At 39.3% G+C, this 19,679-nt stretch overlaps 1 protein-coding gene across 1 annotated transcript in view; it reads right to left on the bottom strand.

Moving 5' to 3' along the window:
* The window catches only part of AJAP1 (adherens junctions associated protein 1), a 216,979-nt gene that overhangs the window by 28,604 nt on the left and 168,696 nt on the right, over positions 1-19,679 (bottom strand). Inside the window, 1 exon segment of the mRNA XM_040429425.1 lies at positions 10,512-10,754. Coding sequence (XP_040285359.1) covers positions 10,512-10,754 — 243 coding nt within the window.

The raw sequence follows: 19,679 nt of genomic DNA, 5'->3' as shown, positions 1-19,679 counted from the left end.
ATGACAGGAATCAGCTGTTTGTAGAGAGGGAACAAGCAGATGATTCCTTTCAGAGTTGAAGCGGGACGCAAGGAGCCCACCACTAACAGGAGCAGACTCTCAAGCTCCTCCATGTCACGTGCAGCCATGGACGAACTCAGCTGCAAGGTAGAGCAGCACTAAGGGGGCGTGGCTTATAATTAAAAGCAGGCAGATGTGTTTAATGAAGTATATTAGGAACTTCATTATTTAAACAGTGGCCCACCCCTTTAAATTACACATATTATTGACCCCAATTTGAGAATCAAGGACTAAAGGAACTGATTATCTATTAAACATGGTGGACACCCCAATAATAACAGTATAAGACAGCTTATTCACCCCAATTTGAGAATCAACACCTAAAAGAACTGTCAATCTATTAAACAAGATGGGCACCCCAATAACAGTACAACTAGTCAGCTTATTCACCCTAATTTAAGAATCAAGGCGTAATAGAATTGTTTATATATTAATCAAGGTGGACAACACAATACCAGTAAAATTAGACAACTTATTTACCCCAATTTGAGAATTAAGGCCTAATAGAATTTATCTATTAAACAAGGAAGACACTGTTAAATTAGATAGCTCTGTGCCCTACACAGGGATTGATGTAAAGTAAGCTGTCTCCTATGGATCTCTTCAGCTTCAGATTATAGTGCCTGCATTGTCCTTGCAGTTTCCCTATGCTCTCCCTACAGTGTGTAAAAACTATCCCTAACATCTCTCTACCCCGTCCCTGCAGTCTCCCCATCCAATATTCCACAGTTAAAGGCTTTTTGAACACTGTCCCTAGCACTTTTCACATCTCTCCCTATGCTTAGATCATAGTGAAATGGTGGAGACCCCGCAGGAGGAAGCATTTAAAGGGCTGTGACATCACAAGGAATGGCCATCTGCTGATTGGCTGGCTGCATGGCATTATGGGTCATATTGCATTCCGGGTGACATACTTTCACTTTGTAACACATGTATCCGCCATTTTAGAGACGCGTGTAAATCCGGATTAGTTGCCAATGAAATTTTTCCTAAACTACGGATCGAATTCCACTTTGGATACTTAAATTTCCTCAACACTACTTGTTTTCCATAATTCTCAAAACACATGCATGGCAATCTCACCATTCAGTCCTGTGCTAGATGCTGACTCAGGGTACACAAGCAACCTTTTTTCTACTAATATGCAGAGATCTCAGAGGTGGAACTTTCTTATGAGGAGTAGATGGCATATACTGTGGATATGCCATAAATGTCTACAATTGGAATACCACTTTAACCTTTATGCACACCACAAAATAATTGTTGGAGCGCTGTAAATGTAAGGAGCAGGCTCACTAACAAGCCCCACTATATACACAAAGGGTGCTGGCTGTGTAATACATCTGACAGACACTTGCAATGACCTGGATTGGAGAGAACACTGATCCCAGGTCTTAAAGCCCTCCGATGCCATGGTCAATAGTGACATCTGTACAGTTAGACAGAGGGAGTAGACACCCTCTGTCTTCCAATCGCAGCCCCTGAGATAGAATCACAGGGCCCTCTGATTGGTTGCTATGACAGCCTGGGTCATTGTGATAGCAAACTGCCAGTTAAGCTGTGCCTGTAGCAGGGCTTTACAGGCAGTTAGTAAAAATTCCAAAGTTGTAATAGTATACCAATGCAGTCTATAGTATAAGAAATAATAATAAAAGAGGATCACATGCTCAAGTCTCCTATGGGAACTGAAAAAATAACACAGTATTTAAAAAAAGCCTTTCCTAATATTAGATAAAAATAATAAAAAAGTTATATGTACCCAAAAATGGTACTAATCAAAACTTCAGCTTGCCCCACAAAAAGCACTCACAATATATAGCGATTCACAGAAAAAACATTTCAATGTATTTTATTTTTCAAAAGTAATACAACATGGTAAAAACTAAATAAATTTGTTATTGTTGTAATCATACTGACCTGCAGAAAAAGGTTGTCATGTCAATTTTAACAAACAATGCAAATCATGGTGGAATGGAAATTTTTATCCAATTTCACCAAAGATTACAACAAAGATTTTTTCCCTGTTTTCCAGTACAAGATATAGTAAATTAAATGAGGTCATTAAAGAATCAAACTTTTCCCAAAAAAATAAGCCCCGGAAGGCAGAGATGAAAAAAACAAACATGAAAAAATAAAAATAGGCTGCTTCCTGAAAGGGCTAATGACCATTTTAACAAAGCTACTGTATAATGACATGAAATTTAGATGACAACACATCCATGATGAAATAAATTTGAGCTCAAAGACGGAAATTCATGAAAACTGTCTAACAGGTAAACTGTATTTATTGCCCAGGGCAACCAATCACAGCACAAAAAAAATATATATTATAACATTTCCTTTTAATCTTTTGCCTCGAAACACCACACTTAAAGAAGCAACAACAAAAAAAAAAAAAAAAAAAAAACTCCAGTACAATATAATAAAGAGTTAAAATTATAAGAGTCAAGTAATTCTCTTACTAAAAGAAAATATGCAACACAGGAGTCTGACTATAACTATAATACATGTTTTCATTAGTTATTATGGGCAACCAATAAAGATTTCTTTTAGACAGTTTCATGAATTTGCCTCTTATCTGTAATGTAATAATCAATTCTGGTTTAAGAATACAAATCATATCAATCTGCATAGCACATCTTTGCAGGAGACCCTGTACCAGTGTACTACGTAGAGCTTTTAGCGGAGTGAGCGGGCGCAAGCAGGAGCTTTGCATAGCACATCTCTGCCCCTGCCTGTGCTCGCTTCACTAAAGCCTAGCATAGCATATCAGAGGTGCTATGCCAGGTTTTAGCAGAGCAGAGTTGGTACAGGCAGGAGCAGTGACGTTCACCTCTGCCAGTACAGTGCTTACTGTGGCCTCACAGTGGAATACGTTCAACGGTGTACCTGTATACGGATTCCAAAGCACTATAGACCTATTTCATAAGTAAAATGGGAAAAATTAAGTATATTGCAAACATAATTGTAATTATATTTCATTTAGAATAGGACATCTATAATGTAGCCTACTAATAAGTTGTTATTTGGACACTTCTACACTCAGAATGAATCAGTCTGCAAATATTGAAGTAGCTGGTCTAGGTAGTTCCTAAAAAGAAGAACCAGTTCGCCAGCGAGTCTCCCAATCTGGGTGCATAAACCACACCTCCAGCCAAGCAGCACAGGATCCAATCCAGGAATGTCCAACTCCACAGGCAGGTAAAGTATCTAATACTTTATATAATCACATAAAGTGTAAAACAATCCAAAGGCAAGAGAATAGCACCAACACTTACATGTTTCGATCATTACATGACCTTAATCATAGACTCAAATGCAATGACTAAGATTGTGTAATGATCAAAACTAGAGATGAGCGAGTCGAATCCCACGAAGTGGAATTTGATCTGAATTTCAGGAATTATTTGAATCGCCTAGAAGCCGAATTTCCTCGTGCTTCATGTCAGCGAATCGATTAATCCTGAAATTCAAACTTACCGCCTCCATTTGTGAGCAAAGGGCCGCAAGCCTCCATCTTGCTTGAAGATCTTGCCGAAATCCCGTGTGGCGCGAGATTATATCATCATGCCGGCCGGCGTAATGACGTCATATGCACACCGCACGTGATTTCGGCAGAGATCTTCAAACAAGATGGCGGCGGCCGGCCCGTAGTGAGCAAATTTGATGTAATGTTTTTTTTTATGTTAATTTCTCACTGTTTGTACACTGATGTATGAACACGGCATCTGAGGGTTTACAATGATGGGACGGCGCTATCTCAGCTCCCGGTCATTGCACCCGCTACTTACAAAAAAATATGCTTCGTGGCGAAGTAATTAGTCACAAAGTGAATTTTTTTGCGAAATTCTGTGAATTAGCCGAATCGAATTCTCAAGAAATTCGCTCATCTCTAATCAAAACACATTAGCATTGTTACTCTTCTCTTACCGTTGGATTGTTTTAAATTTCATGTGATTTAATAAAGTATTGGACATTTTACCTGCCTGTGTATATTCCTAGTTAGTTTTTGTCAGAGAATTAGGGTCTGTTTAGAGGTCTGAAGTATGTCTGTCCATAGGGCATCTTGTAGATGTCTGTCTGATAACATAGATTTTCAGCTTTTAGATGACTTTAAGGTGTGTGCATTCCTACAGTTTGTCTAGAAATGTTTGCTTTTTTACATAGATATATTTTGGTTTAAATTACATTTAATATTTTCTTTCAAGCTTTTGCCTAGAAATACCACACAGTTACGTAGTGATTACTGTTAAGCTTATACATATACACCATTGTATTGGGTCTTAAATCAACAAGAAAAAAATAAAAAGTACAGTCCAATATAATAAAGATTTAAAATGAAAAAGGTCAAGTAATCCTCTTACTAAAAGAAAATATCCAACACAGAAGTCAATCCACTAACCATAACTATACTTCATTTTTTCCGTTGAATAGATGCAATAGTTTTAAATATTAGATTTTCTTAGGATCTTCAGTAGTATCTTAATGAGTTTTAATGCAAAAAACAAAAACCTTATGGGTGCAGCAATTACATTCTGTGTATGTGTGTTTATCCTGGGCATAAGTTAATAAAACTTTCTGAGATTTATGTATAAAAAACGATGTAACAAAAAGTATAAACATTGATTGTTATGACCAATCAGATAATTTTGGAAAAATAAAAAAGTGAAATCTGATTGGCTGTAACAAGTAATTTCAAAACTTTTTGTTAAATTTTTATATTCTGTCAAAAAATATAAAGAAAATGACAATTTTGTTTTACCTTGATCAACAAATATTATTGAACGAACCAGTTATTTTTTTATTATGATGACCTGAGAAAACAAAGTGATTTATTTTTTGTTTTCCATAGAGGATGCAAAATACTCGATATAGGCTCCTGCCTCTAGATGGCACTTAGAATATTGTACTGAAGGTGTGTTGCACACCATGTGACTTATATACATGTGGTGTGGTACAGTCAAAAGTTTTAATGCAAAAAGTACTGAAATTGAACTTTAATCCATGCTCCATATGTAAATAAGCTTTTGTTGAAACTAGGCACTGTACACCAAATGTGATTTGTCATGAACTGGGAATTTGGCAAAACGGCACCTGTGAATGATCTCTGAAGGCATAAGGAATGATGTTACCTGTGACAGATAATGTCAATCATGATGCAGGACATGGGGTTTGGGTGGTGAATGTGTGACTTCAAGGTGGAAAATTCTGTCCTACTTGATTTGAAAAGACTAATTTGCATATAATAGGAGACTGAATTAAAGTTGATTTTTCAGCACATTTATAAGCATCTTGGGAGCAGCATAAGCAGATTGAAAAGATATTATGGGCAGTTTGTATCACAAAAATGATCTGACAGGTTCCCTTTAAAAAATATTCAGTTTTGAAGAGCTCTTCCTATGCCAGAAAATTATTGTCACAATCCTTTAGGAAATAACAACTCATTTTTCTCCTAAGAAGAGTGCTAGGTTTATATCAAATCTATATAAAAAATAAAAATAAAAACTTTCAGGGACAGTTTTATTTCTCAAACTCAATCTTATATTGAGTTTATTTTTCATCTACCTCACACTAGTCAGTTCGAAGGGAATTCATCTCAAACAACTCAAGTTAAATTTACGGGGGAAAAAAATCACTTGACTGTCAGATTGGGAAGTTCGTTACATGGGTCTTTTATCAAAAGTTTTACATGGGTCTTTTATTAAGTTATATATGAGTGGACTTTACCTGCAACTGCAGAAAACAGGGTAGGACTTTTATTTAAACCTAATTATCAATACGTTATACATGAAACCATGGTGGGCTTTTAAGCCCATCTAAATAATTTTTACATGTCTTTGGCCTTCTTTGAACAATTTAGGGTCTCTCTATTGATGGATATTTCATAGTGTGTCCCTCTGCTGGCCCCGCCAGCAATCAGATGCAATATGTAAGGCAAAGCCGAAAGCAAGTGTTTAGTTTCCTTACTGCACCATCATAGGAGAAATCAAGCATTATACTGTTCTTATAAAAGCAATGGACTTAAAACAATTCACAAGCATGCTAGGTCCTCCAGAGCTGAAGCTCTTTTCTACCATCTTCTGCTCTAGCTTGTGTATGAGGAGACTCCTGGTTGTTAAGTTAAACAAAATAATTGTTAAAACCTCTGGTGCTAATACAAAATGAATAAAATAATGTGAGGTGAGCCACACAAATAGCATAGGTATGCCACATTATTGGTATAGTCCTCCACACTGGCTACTTTAATAAGTGCTAATTCTGTACTTCTGTAAAAAAAAATTAGAATGAGATTTTTTTTGGTTAATTTGGCAACCAATTAAATTTTAATTTCTCCATTTATTTCTGCAGAATTTTCTGGGAAACAGACAATTTAGGTTCACTCCATAGTCAGACATGGAATGTCAAAGCTTAGTCTATACTGAAACCTGGTAACAGCAAATCAGTAGGCTTCTGAATTATGTTTTAGATAACAATAGAAAACCTATATAAGATAAAAATAAGAAAAACATCATAATTAAAAAATGCTGTGCCTTGCAAAGGTATTCACCCTGATTGGTGCTTTTATGTTTTGTTACATTGCAACTTGAATTTAAAATGAATTTAAGTTACATTTTATGTAATGGACCTGACAAAATAGTCTACTTACAATGGATTGAAAAATATACCTAGAAAAGTAAATGAACAAATGAAAACTAAAAGTTGTGAGGTCTGGTTCAACTTTTTTTTATCACATAATTAGTTGAATAATCCCTCTGTGTGTAATCAAAGTGTCACATGTTCTATCACATGATCTGTCACATGTGAGTATACATACAGTATACTGTTCCGAAAGGCCCTGATCTGCAACACTATTAACCAAGCAACCTGAAGACCAAGGAGCTAAACTGGTCAAAGTTTTGAAGTATAGAAAATGGTTAGGTTATAAAAAAAAATCAAATCTTTGAACATACTACAGAGATTAATAAATAAATCATAACAAAATAAAAATAATATGGGACAACTACAACCCTGACAGGAGAATGAGGCCCACCAAATCTCAAAAACCGGGCAAGGAGGATATCAAAAGATTCAAGAAATATACAAACAATAACACTGAAGAAGCTCCAAAGATCTACAGAGGAGATGGAAGTATGATATTTGTTGAGCACTATGAGCCACAAAACAAAACAAGCCCTCACAAAGTTATAAGTGTCAGAAAATTGGCAATGGAAAGAAAATGTTTATTTTTTCAAAGGTTTTTATTTTTTAAAAGTAGTAAAACAATAAAAACTATATCTATTTGGTATTGCCATAATGAAACTGACCCACAGAATAGAATTGTTATGTCAATTTTAGTGCATAATAAAAAATAAAAAAAATAGTCCTACAAAAAATAAGCCCTCATATAGTTATGTGAAAGAAAAATGTTAAAAGTTATGGCTTTTGGAGGGTAAAAAGGTAATAAAAAAACAAACAAAAATAAAAATTGGCCCATTCTTTAAGAGGTAAAAGAATACCTTAAGAAAACACAAAGAAGGAGATTCTCTGTTCAGATGAAACTAAAATTTAACTTTTTGGCCATCAGCCAATATGCTATATATGACAAAATCCCATCATCTCAAGGGTACCATTTCCACAGTGAAGCATGGTGGTAGCAGCATCATGCTGTGGGGATTCTTTTCATCGGCTGGGACTGGAAAACTGGTTAGGATTGAAGCAAAGATGAAAGGCAGTAAATGCAGCTAAATTCTTGAGGAAAACCTGTTTCTGTCAGAGATCTGGGAGTAGGATGGATGTTCAGCCTCCACCAGGACAATGACCCTAAAAATACTTCTAAAGCTACACTGGAGGGGTGTCAGGGGAAACATTTAAATGTCAAAGCTTAGACCTCAATCCAATGGGGATTCTGTGGCATGATTTGAAGACTGCTGTACACCAATTCAACTCATCTAACCTGAAGGAGTTAGAGCAGTTTTACCTGGAAGAATGGGCAAAATCCCAGTCTCCAGATGTGCTAAGATAATAGAGACATACTTGCACTTGGAATTGCAGTAAAAGATGGCTTCACACAGTATTGAGTTTCAGACGGTGAATACTTATGCATATTAAATTTCATGTTTTTTTTTTTCAGAATAATTGCTTATTATATAACAGTACAAATATTTTGCACATTCAAATTTGTAAGCACATTGTGTAAATCAAATGGTACCAATCCAACAAAGTGGGTGACTACTTTCACAAGGCACTATAGGACTATTAGTAATTTACATTTACTAAAAAATGTGTGATTGTTACTGTGGAATTTTATTTCAAATGTTTCCAATATAGTTTTTAAATAATTTTTATTTGCTTAATGCATGTAAATAAAATGAAGCAACTCTACAAACAGTCTAAAACTAATGTTTTGTATCTATAGCTCCTTTGCAGGCCTATATGTCTTCATGGTTACAGACAATAAAACCCTTTGCCTAGGCTGATCCTTCTGTCAGGCTGATTTTTCATAGCTGTTTTATAAGGGAAAACCTTGAATATTTAGGTCATTCTAATAACAGGAACTGAGTTATTAGTTGTTCTTGTTACATTGTAGCTGCTGAAATGTACTTGTTGATCAAGGAAAAACAAATGCATAACATATAAAAAAAAAATATTGTATAATATTACAGAAATGATAGTGTCAGAATAATATAATAACTACCGTTTTTATCTAATAAATTTTCCTACTAAAAATTCTAATTCTCATTTCACAGTGTAAATAAAATGTGTCATGCCTTGAGATACAAATTAACTACTATTGTGTCATTTTTTTACACTGTGAAATGAGAATTAAAATTTTTAGTAGAAAAATGTATTAGACAAAAAAAAGGTAGTTATTATATTATTATATAAAAAAAATATTGTGCCCAATATCAAACACATTTATCCTATACCTTTTATTTCAGCTGTAAACTTACATACTCTATACCAGGGCTGGCCAACCTGCGGCTCTTCAGCTGTTGTAAAACTACAATTCCTACCATGCCCTGCTGTAGGTTGATAGTTGTAGGCTGTCTGGGCATGCTGGAAGTTGTAGTTTTGCAACAGCTGGAGAGCCGCAGGTTTGCCAGCCCTGCTCTATACTGTCTTTGATAATGAAGCTCCTATGCTGACCAGGATAAATAATAATTAGCCTTGTGTTCAGTGTAACTATTATACTATTTTAGATGTCTTATATATTTATTATGTTATCTTTTATTTAAAAATATATTTGGGATTTTGGATTCTATTTCTTTTATAGTATTTTGATTTTAAATAGAAAGATATATATGAAATTACGGATGGATACATTGATATGTAGATGAAAGAAAGAAAGAAAGAAAGAAAATAGATATAGGGATGATAGTGAGACAGACAGATGGCTAGTTACCTATTAGTGCAATCCACATAATAAGAGCTTAGGGACCAAACTTTATTACAGAGTAGAGTATATTAGGGAATAGGGGCAAGTCTTTTTTTTGTTTTTTAGCTTCTTTGATACATTTAATTTTGCCCCATGATAACACCTACATTTAAGGTGGACATATCAGCTGAGATTATTATGGTAACTATAATCATAATCAGCTATTTAGCTATTTATAAACCCTGTTTATATTTTATTTCATTTATACTTTACGTTGTTGAATTGGTCTTAAAGTGCAATACCTCTTTCCTTAATTATATATTACATTGCTATCCTAGTTTGCTGATAAATATTATATTATAATATTTAATTGCTGGAAGTTGTTAAAAAATGTTTGCAAAAACTTGTCTTAAAATGTATGTCCACTTTTATCACCTTGCATTTTAATGCCACCATTCTTTCCTCATTATTTTATTATTATATTTTTATGGGAGTATTTTCTGCTCTCCAAAATCTCGCTCTGATAGACTTAAATTATAAAATTCTGTCTATTATAATAATCTGCCCACCTATAGCCACCATTAGAAGGAATTTAGTAATTTACTGCATACTGTTCAATTGTTGAGTTAAATATATGTTCAATATGCAGTAAACACGTAAACTTCCCCTAGTGGATCCTAAAGGCACAAAGAAGTTTTCAAACAGCTGTATATTGACGAATGTAATTTGGAGCTATGACCCCTATAAAAATATATAAAAAAATTAATAAACATAGAATGTTATACCTATTTATATGAGTAATACAAAATAGTGTTTAAGGATGGACATTCATTTTAACAGTTCCCCAGAGATAACCAGTAGGAGAATGTTAAAAGTTCCACTTGCTTTAAGTGTAAAATATAAAACATCTTAGAGGGTACAGTGATTGTCACCAATACCTAAAACGCAGTAGCTTGCACGGGCCCATATGATAAAACAACACGGAACACAAATAATAATACACATACAATAAAATAGAACATGATATCACATCTTGGCGTTGATTCAAAATGAAAAAGTATGGAAACTTAATTTGTGAAGACATTTGGTCTCTCACCTATTGCCATTGAATGTTGTCTTATACGCCCCAGTTTGGTGTAGTGCCTCGTCTGTGTAGACAGGTAAGGGAGTTCTTACACACTCATGGGAACATTGCAAGGTTTCATTGTATGCAGTGAATATATCCATGTTGCTGGGCACACGAGCTGGTGTAAAGTCTGTCAGGTTTTGGCAGCTCTCTTCTTGCTGAGTAATTTTTCGCTGGTGGCTGTTCCTCCTGGCATTTCCACTTTGCGCACAGCTATGGTAAAGGGAAACAACATGATCATTAAAAGGGGTTTTCCAAGTTACCCATACCCCCAAATATCTTACCAAACATCATCCCATGGCCCCGCACATATCATGAGCATAGCATTTGAAAATTAATTTGAATTTACCTGCACTATTAATCTATTTCAGCCCGCTTTATTAGGCTCACCACCCCTGGTGTTCTAAGTCCCCCATATAATAAATGTCTGGCCAGATTATGCTGCTTGACTTTGAACTTGTCTACAGTTCTTCAAATGGTTGAAATATTTTTTATGGTTCTTAACTTCAGCACTTTTTCTCCTCCGCTGTAAGCAAAGAGCACACCACCCTCTCCTTCCCCAATTAGGGTCTCATCTCCAGTCTTGGTTTTACACAACTAGAAATTTGTTTCAGGTTCCATGCTAACAATTTGGTCACTAGTAGTGTTGATCGAGCACCAAAGTGCTCGGGTGCTTGGGACGAACACCTTGGTATACTCGGGTGCTCTACCGAGCACCCGAGCACAATGGAAGTCAATAGGAGAACCCGAGCATTAAACCAGGCACCCCCTGCTCTAAAGAGGGGATGGTGTCTGGTTCACATGTAAAGGTCATAAATTGATGGAAACTACTGATATGGTTCGGGTACAGCATGGGGAGGATGTCTGGATGCATCTTGGACTCCCAGGTCGCTGCTGGGAACGATGTTGCCCGAGTAGTACGCCTCTTTTACAGACAGACAATAATACGCACAAAACCAAAGATAAAATCGATTTTAGAGGAAAAATTGTTAGGAAACAATCTTTCCTGTATATTAACCCCTTATAGACCGGGCTCATTTTCACCTTAAGGACCAGGCCATTTTTTGCAAATCTGACCAGTGTCACTTTATGTGTGAATAACATCAAAACACTTTTACTTATCCAGGGCATTCTGAGATAGTTTTTTCGTCACATATTGTACTTCATGACACTGGTAAAATGGAGTAAAAAAAAATCATTTTTATTTATAAAAAAATACAAAATTTACCAAAAAATTTTGAAAAATTAGCAAATTTCTAAGTTTCAATTTCTCTACTTCTATAATACATAGTAATACCTCCAAAAATTGTTATTAATTTACATTCCCCATATGTCGACTTTATATTTGTATTATTTTGGGAATGCCATTTTATTTTTTGGGGACGTTACAAGGCTTAGAAGTTTAGAAGCAAATCTTGAAATTTTTCAGAAAATTTCTAAAACCCACTTTATCAGGACCAGTTCAGGTCTGAAGTCACTTTGTGAGGCTTACATAATAGAAACCACCGAAAAATGACCCCATTTTACAAACTACACCCTCAAGGTATTCAAAACTGATTTTACAAACTTTGTTAGCCCTTTAGGTGTTCCACAAGAATTAATGGAAAATAGAGATAAAATTTCAAAATTTCACTTTTTTGGCAGATTTTCCATTTTAATAATTTTTTTTCAGTTACAAAGCAAGGGTTTAACAGCCAAACAAAACTCAATATTTATGGCCCTGATTCTGTAGTTTACAGAAACACCTCAAATGTGGTCGTAAACTGCTGTATGGGCACAGTGGTCGTAAACTGCTGTATGGGCACATGGCAGGGCGCAGAAGGAAAGGAATGCCATATGGTTTTTGGAAGGCAGATTTTGCTGGACTGGTTTTTTGACACCATGTCCCATTTGAAGCCCCCCTGATGCACCCCTAGAGTAGAAACTCCCAAAAATTGACCCCATTTTGGAAACTACGGGATAGGGTGGCAGTTTTGTTGGTACTATTTTATGGTACATATGATTTTTGCTTGCTCTATATCACACTTTTTGTGAGGCAAGGTAACAAGAAATAGCTGCTTTGTCACTGTTTTTATTTTTTGCTATTTACAACATTCATCAGACTGGTTAGATCATGTGGTATTTTTATAGAGCAGGTTATTACGGATGCGGCGATACCTAATATGTCAACTTTTTTTTATTTATGTAAGTTTTACATAATAATTTATTTTTGAAACAAAAAAATCATGTTTTAGTGTCTCCATAGTCCGAGAGCCATAGTTTTTTCAGTTTTTGGGTGATTATCTTGGGTAGGGTATGATTTTTGCGGGATAAGATGACGGTTTGATTGGGACTATTTTGGGGTGTGTATGACTTTTTGATCGCTTGCTATTAGACTTTTTGTGATGTAAGGTGACCAAAAATGGCTTTTTTTACACCGTTTTTTTTTTACGGTATTAACCTGAGGGGTTAGGTCATGTGATATTTTTATAGAGCAGGTTATTATGGACATGGCGATACCTAATATGTGTAGTGCATTTTATTTTGTAATTTTTAATCAGTGATAAATTTGTTTTTTTATTTTTACTTTTTTTCACTTTTTTTTTACATTTTCTTGAATATCCAGTGGGTCTGATGTCTGTATAATACAGTACAGTACACTATATAGTGTACTATACTGTATTTTCACATTACACTTAGTCTGATCAGACTTCTGCCTTTAGCAGAAGTCTGATCAGCATCATGGAAAGCCAGAAACCTGTGAAGGCGACCCGTTGCCATGCTAATCATCACCCGCTGCCACAACAGAGCAGAGGGTGATGGGAAGGGAGGGGGGCCCCCTCCCTCTGTGATTCCTTTAAGAATCGGGGGCTGAAATGGCACAGCATCCCGAGAAGTGTTTCAAGCAGAGTGTCAGCAATGTGCTGACACTATGCTTGCTAACCGCTTGGCCATCCTGGAAATGAGAGGGGGCGGGCGGGATGATCGCGCGCCAGCCCGCCCACCCCCTCAGGACCACCTGCACCTCCCCTCCCTGCACAGCCCGCCGGCAGATAACAATGAGGGCTGCAGGGGGGGATAAAAATGAAAATTTAGGTCATTTTTAAGTTTCTGATCCCCGCGGTCACGAACTGAATTGACCTGCGATTTGCAGCGAACCCTGATACGGGGGAAGGGGTAACAGGACCCACCTCGGCATTGTCCCAGGGTGCCTGATTTCAGCAGGCACCCAGTTCTGAACACCGCTTGCCGCATGGCGGTGATCGGAAATACACATGACATACCGGTACGTCATGTGTCCCCTAGAAGTTAACTTGTATATAAAGTGCAAGTGCTGCCAAAAATTACAAGGAAGAGGCACTCTGATACAACCTGTATATCACATAAAGGAGGGCCTCATTCGCATTGTGGTACAATTGTTCAGGTAGCTGGACTCCTACACTCACAATCCTATGCACTAAGTGAAAGGGCTGCCAAAGATTACAAGGAACCAGCACTTCAATACACCCTTTATTACACATAAAGGAAGGCATCATACACACTTTAAAAATTAGGATTGATGGCCTGCTGGGGAGCTGACCCTGTAAATTATTGTAGGTGAGGACCTGCTGGTGAGATGACCCTATAAAAAATTATATGCGAGGGCCTGCAGGTGAGCTGACCCTGTAAAACATTATATGCAAGGGCCTGCAGGTGAGCTGACCCTTTAAAACATTATATGCAAGGGCCTGCAGGTGAGCTGACCCTCTAAAAAAATTATATGCGAGGGCCTGCAGGTGATCTGACCCTGTAAAACATTATATGCGAGGGCCTGCAGGTGAGCTGACCCTGTAAAACATTATATGCAAGGGCCTGCAGGTGAGCTGACCCTTTAAAACATTATATGCGAGGGCCTGCAGGTGAGTTGACCCTCTAAAAACATATGCGAAGGCCTGTAGGTGAGCTGACCCTGTAAAACATATGCGAAGGGATATATGTGAGGGCATTATATGCAACAAATAAGCATGTTGATATGATGGAGGAGGAAGAGGAGGAGGATGAGGATGAGAAAAGGAAGATTCAACCATATACCCTTGTTTGTGGTGGAAGGGGTTCATGGAAATACAGTGTATTCAGTACATTATAAAGAACACATTTAAAGTGCTTTTATGTTCATCAGCTTTCCTATGGTGGAGTCGAGAAGTCATGGTCAATCCAGGCCTTGTTCATTTTTATAAGAGTCAACCTGTCAGCATTTTCAGTTGACAGTCGGATACGCTTATCTGTTATAATGCCACCAGCAGCACTAAATACCCGCTCTGACAAAACGCTGGCAGCAGGGCAGGCCAGCACCTCCAAGGCGTAGAGCGCCAGTTCATGCCACGTGGACACCCAGTAGTTGCAATGCACTGAGGGATTATTGGGAATGCTGACATGGTCTGCTATGTACTCCTTCACCATGTTCCAAAAATTTTCCCTCCTTGTGACAGTAGGCCGCGCATCAGTGTGAGGATGCTGGCGGGGTGTCATGAAACTGTCCCAGGCTTTGGAGAGTGTTACTCTGCCTCTTTTGGAACTGCTGTGTGTTCCCCTTGTCTCCTCTACTCGGTTGCCCAAGGAACTACGGACTCTGCCACTAGTGATGAGCGGCAGGGGCAATATTCGAATTTGCGATATTTCGCAAATATTTTGTAGAATATTCGTCATATATTCGCAAATTCAGGAATTTGAGATTATATTCTTGATTGTAAAAAATCAGCAATGTAATATTTGTGTAATGCGTGCGAAATACAGGTGTGGGTCAGTTATGCTACATTTTTCAAGCTGGTATAAGTTTCCTGTGACTGGAGAAATTGTTGGCACAGTAGAACAAAAGAATAGCTTTATAAGCAGATAGAGGGCTCCAATATATTTGTGCTTGCGAATTTTTGGAAATAGTAAGTGGTAGGCAACTTTTCTTTTAGCTGCTAGGGATGTTGCTAAGCTGTGACAAAGCCTTCTCATTCTCCAACAAGCTAGAACAAGGGAGGGATAATCACCTGATGTGTACCGTGTTAAAAAAAACAACAAAAATATAATATTTGATTTTACGAATATATTTATATTCTAAATATTCACAAATTCTCCAAATGCAGATATATGCAATTGAAATTTGCTATTTGATTATATGCGCACAAAACTATCTGCCGCTAGCGTTGTCAGATGGAAATTTTTGGAGCAATTTTTCAACAAGGACCTTCTGGTATTGCACCATTTTGCTCGTCCCCTTCACCAGAGGAATGAGAGATGAGAAGTTCTCTTTGTAGTGGGGGTCGAGAAATGTGATCAACCAGTAATCCTTGTTGCCTAAAATGCGTATAATGCTCGGGTCGCTGGAAAGGCAGCCTAACATGAAGTCAGCCATGTGTGCCAGAGTGCCAACAGGCAAGACTTCGCTGTCGTCATCAGGAGGATGATTCTCAATCTCCTTATCCTCTTTCTCCTATTCTGCCCACCCACGCAGAACAGATGGAATTAAACTTCAATGGGTACTACCCTCTGTAACAGAGGCAACCGTCTCCTGCTCCTCCTCCTTCTCCTCTTAATCATCCAATTTGCGCTGAGAAGACGAACTGAGGGTGGTCTGGCTATCACCCTGTGTAATGTCTTCCCCCTTTTCCCTTTTCCACATGCAAAGCGTCCGCCTTAATTGTGAGCAGCGAGCATATGAGCAGACACAGAAGTGGGATGATTACGCTGATAATAGCGCTATTGCCACTAACCATCTGTCTTGATTCCTCAAAGTATCTGTAATGACCGACGTCACGCACAGGGAGGAAAACAGGGAAAGCCCTGCCCAAGGGAGAGGGAAAGGTGGTGACCCCTAACTCACCTTGCGGCTGGCACCTGACTGCCCTGACGTCCCTAGACGGGTTCCTCACCCGTGCGGCGATCACGTGCCTAAACCCTGGCTTTCCCTAATATGAGCCCTAGAAGTCTTGCCTGTTGGTGGGATCGCTAGTCCGCACCACTATCACTAAGAGGGAAACACCAGGGAGAGGACAGACAAAACAGACAAACACATACACCCAGGTGGGCGACCACAATAGACCAAAAAGGTCCAACAGGGATCCGGAGGGTAGCGTTCTGGACCAACTACCAGAGAACGCAGCAACACAGCTCCAGAAGGTCAGAATAGATGTCCAGGCAGGAAGCTCTATCTCTGGCAACCAGAGAAGTGTGAGAGAGGAATATAAGGAGGTTTGGGAGTGCTGGACCAGGAACAGCTGAGGGGAAGGAGCTACGGATCCCTGAGTGAGCCAAAAGGGTTTGCAAAGCAAACCCAGAAAGCTACCATAAGGAAAACAGCCCTATCTTAAATAGAGCGTGCAGCCAACCGCTGCGACTTCCTGACCCCGGGTATAACGGAGTCAGGCGTGGTTCTCGATACCCTCGTGACAGTATCTTAAAGCCTCACAGAGGTCAGACATACATGCCCATTCCTCGCTTGTGAATAGCGGAAGCTCATTTGAAAGGTGACAACCATGTTGCAGCTGGTATTCCACTACTGCCCTCTGCTGCACACAAATCCTGGCCAACATATGGAACGTCGAGTTCAAGCACGTGCTCACGTCTAGTGTTGATCACGAATATTCGAATTTCTAATTTTTATTGCGGATATAGGTACTTCGAAAATTTGCGAATATTTCGAATGTAGTTATATATATTCGTAATTTCGAATATTCGATTTTTTTTTCTTTTTTTATCAGTACATATTACACAATCATTACCTTTCCGATTTTTTGAGTAAAAAAAAAATCGTGAATTTTCGAATTTGCGAATATTCGACGAATATTCTACAAAATATTCGCGAAATATCGCGAATTCGAATATGACCCCTGCCGCTCATCACTACTCACGTCACACAACAGTCGGTGAGCTGGCAATTTCCAGTACTTCTGCAGCGTTGACAGAACGGCTGAAGCTGTCGATGACTTGCGGAAATGTGCACACACGAAGCTCACTTTCACCAGTAGCTCAGGCAAATTGGGGTAGGTTTTGAGAGACCGCTGAACCACTAAGTTTAGGACGTGGGCTTGGTATGTGATGTGTGTGAGATGGCTGAGCTCCAAAGCTGCCACCAAGTTACGGCCATTATCACACACATCCATGCCTGGTTCTATGTTAATTGGCGAGAGCCACAGCTCAGTCTGGTCTCTTTTCCCCTGCCACAGCTCTGCGGCGGTGTGCAGTTTGTCCCCTAAGTATATCAGCTTCAGCACGCTACTTCCAGCTACCGACTGATGACTGACTGGTGCTGCACACGGATAATTCGGAGGTGGAAGTGGAGGAGGAGGTGGAGGAGGAGAAGTGGGGTTTGGAGCCACTAACATAGGTGCTGGCGTAAACCCTGATCGACGCAGTGTCCGCAATTCTTGGCGTCTGTAGCACCTGTGCCATCCCAGGGTACGACTCGATCCCGGCCTCCACAACATTCACCCAGTGTGCCATCAGGGAAATGTAGCGTCCCTGGCCGAATTCACTTGTCCATGTGTTCGTGGATAAGTGGACCTTCTCAGTAACTGCGTCGGTCAGGGCATGTGTGATGTTGCGGGACATATGTTGGTGTAATATGGGTTCGGGCACACCTTGAAAAATAGTGGCTGGGGACTGCGTAACATGGGACGGCCGCCTACATTAGGCCTCAGTGTCCACAAGCCTAAATGGCAACATTTACAGGGCCAATAATTTGAAAAGTTGCGCATTTAGTGCTATGGCCTGTGGGTGGGTGGCTGGGTATTTGTGCTTGCGTTCAAATGCCTGGGGTAAGCACATTTGTACGCTGCGCTGGTACACGGAAGTGGATGTGGTCACTGATGGTCCACGCCCCGTCTCATTTTGGTGTGGCACAGGTTGCAAACTACTATTCTTTTATTGTCCGCACTTTTCTCAAAAAAGCGCCATACTGCGTAACACCTACCCCTTGGCAAGGGAGATTTCCGAAAGTGGGTGCTCCATGGAACAGTTGCGGGCCTGTTTGGTGTGGCCCGCCTTCTCCCTTTTGCCACCCCACTGCCTCTTCCAGCCTGTTGCGGTGCAGCAGGTCCCTCCCCCTCTGTGCTGCTGTCCTCGCCTGCTTTCCATCTTCCCAGGTTGGGTCAGTGACTTCATCGTCCACCTCCTCCTCTTCCACTTCCTTACTCTGCTCATCCTCCTGACTTGTTGAAGTAACCACAACCTCAGTGATTAACAACTGTGTCTCATCCTCTTCATAAACCTCTTGAGACAGTAATTGCCGTTGACTTATTGGCAACTGCGTCTTATCATCATCCACCTCATTAAACAGTAATTTACGTTCCCCGCCATCATTTTCTTGTGACTGTGGATGCTCAAGAGGTTGGGAATCATTGCACAAGATCTCATGTCCCTCTTCAAGCGTGCTTGGCGAGAGGGCCATATCAAGTAATGGCGTTGAAAAGAGCTCCTCGGAATTTCCGAGTGTGGGATCACTTGTTTGCCCAGACTCTCCATGGTAGGAGGAAGAAAGATGAGGTAGAGAATTCTGTTGACCAGACTGTTGTCTACTGAGACTAGACTTGGTGGAAGACAGGGTGGTGCTTAAATGACTGGAAGCATTATCTGCTGCAATCCAACCGACCACCTGGTTGCACTGGTCTGAGTTCAAAAGTGGTGTCCTGCGCCGCCCTGCAAACTGGGACATGAAGCTAGGTATCGTGGATGATTGTTTTTCTTGTGCTCTGGCAGCAGGCACAGTTTCACCGCGCCCATGGTCAAGGCCTCTATGTGCACCATCAGAATCATGGCCACTGCCCCATCCCTTACTGCTCGCCTTCTTCATATTAAATGTTATATATGCTTGAAAGTCTGTCGCACGTACAGTAGCGTAGGATTTGGAACTGTATGCGCAAACAAGTTTAAAAAGGTATTTGGGATGTGGAAACGTCACAAAGGAGATATCTCACAGATAATGTCAATGCTGTCACCAGCGGCTAATAACAAATTACAGGGAATGTCACAGGTATTAGGGATGAGGAAATGTTATACAGGAGAGGTACCACCAGTAATGTTACTGTCCGCAGGGTCCAGGGCCGGATTAAGAGCATCGTGGGCCTGGTGCAGAAGATTTTAATGGGCCTTTTTATAGAAAATGAAAACGCAACGCAGAGCAACTTTTTATAG

The sequence above is a fragment of the Bufo bufo genome, chromosome 1 (genome assembly GCF_905171765.1).
Source record: "Bufo bufo chromosome 1, aBufBuf1.1, whole genome shotgun sequence".
In the NCBI taxonomy this organism is placed as follows: domain Eukaryota; kingdom Metazoa; phylum Chordata; class Amphibia; order Anura; family Bufonidae; genus Bufo; species Bufo bufo.
This window is presented reverse-complemented; position numbering and strand designations above follow the sequence as displayed.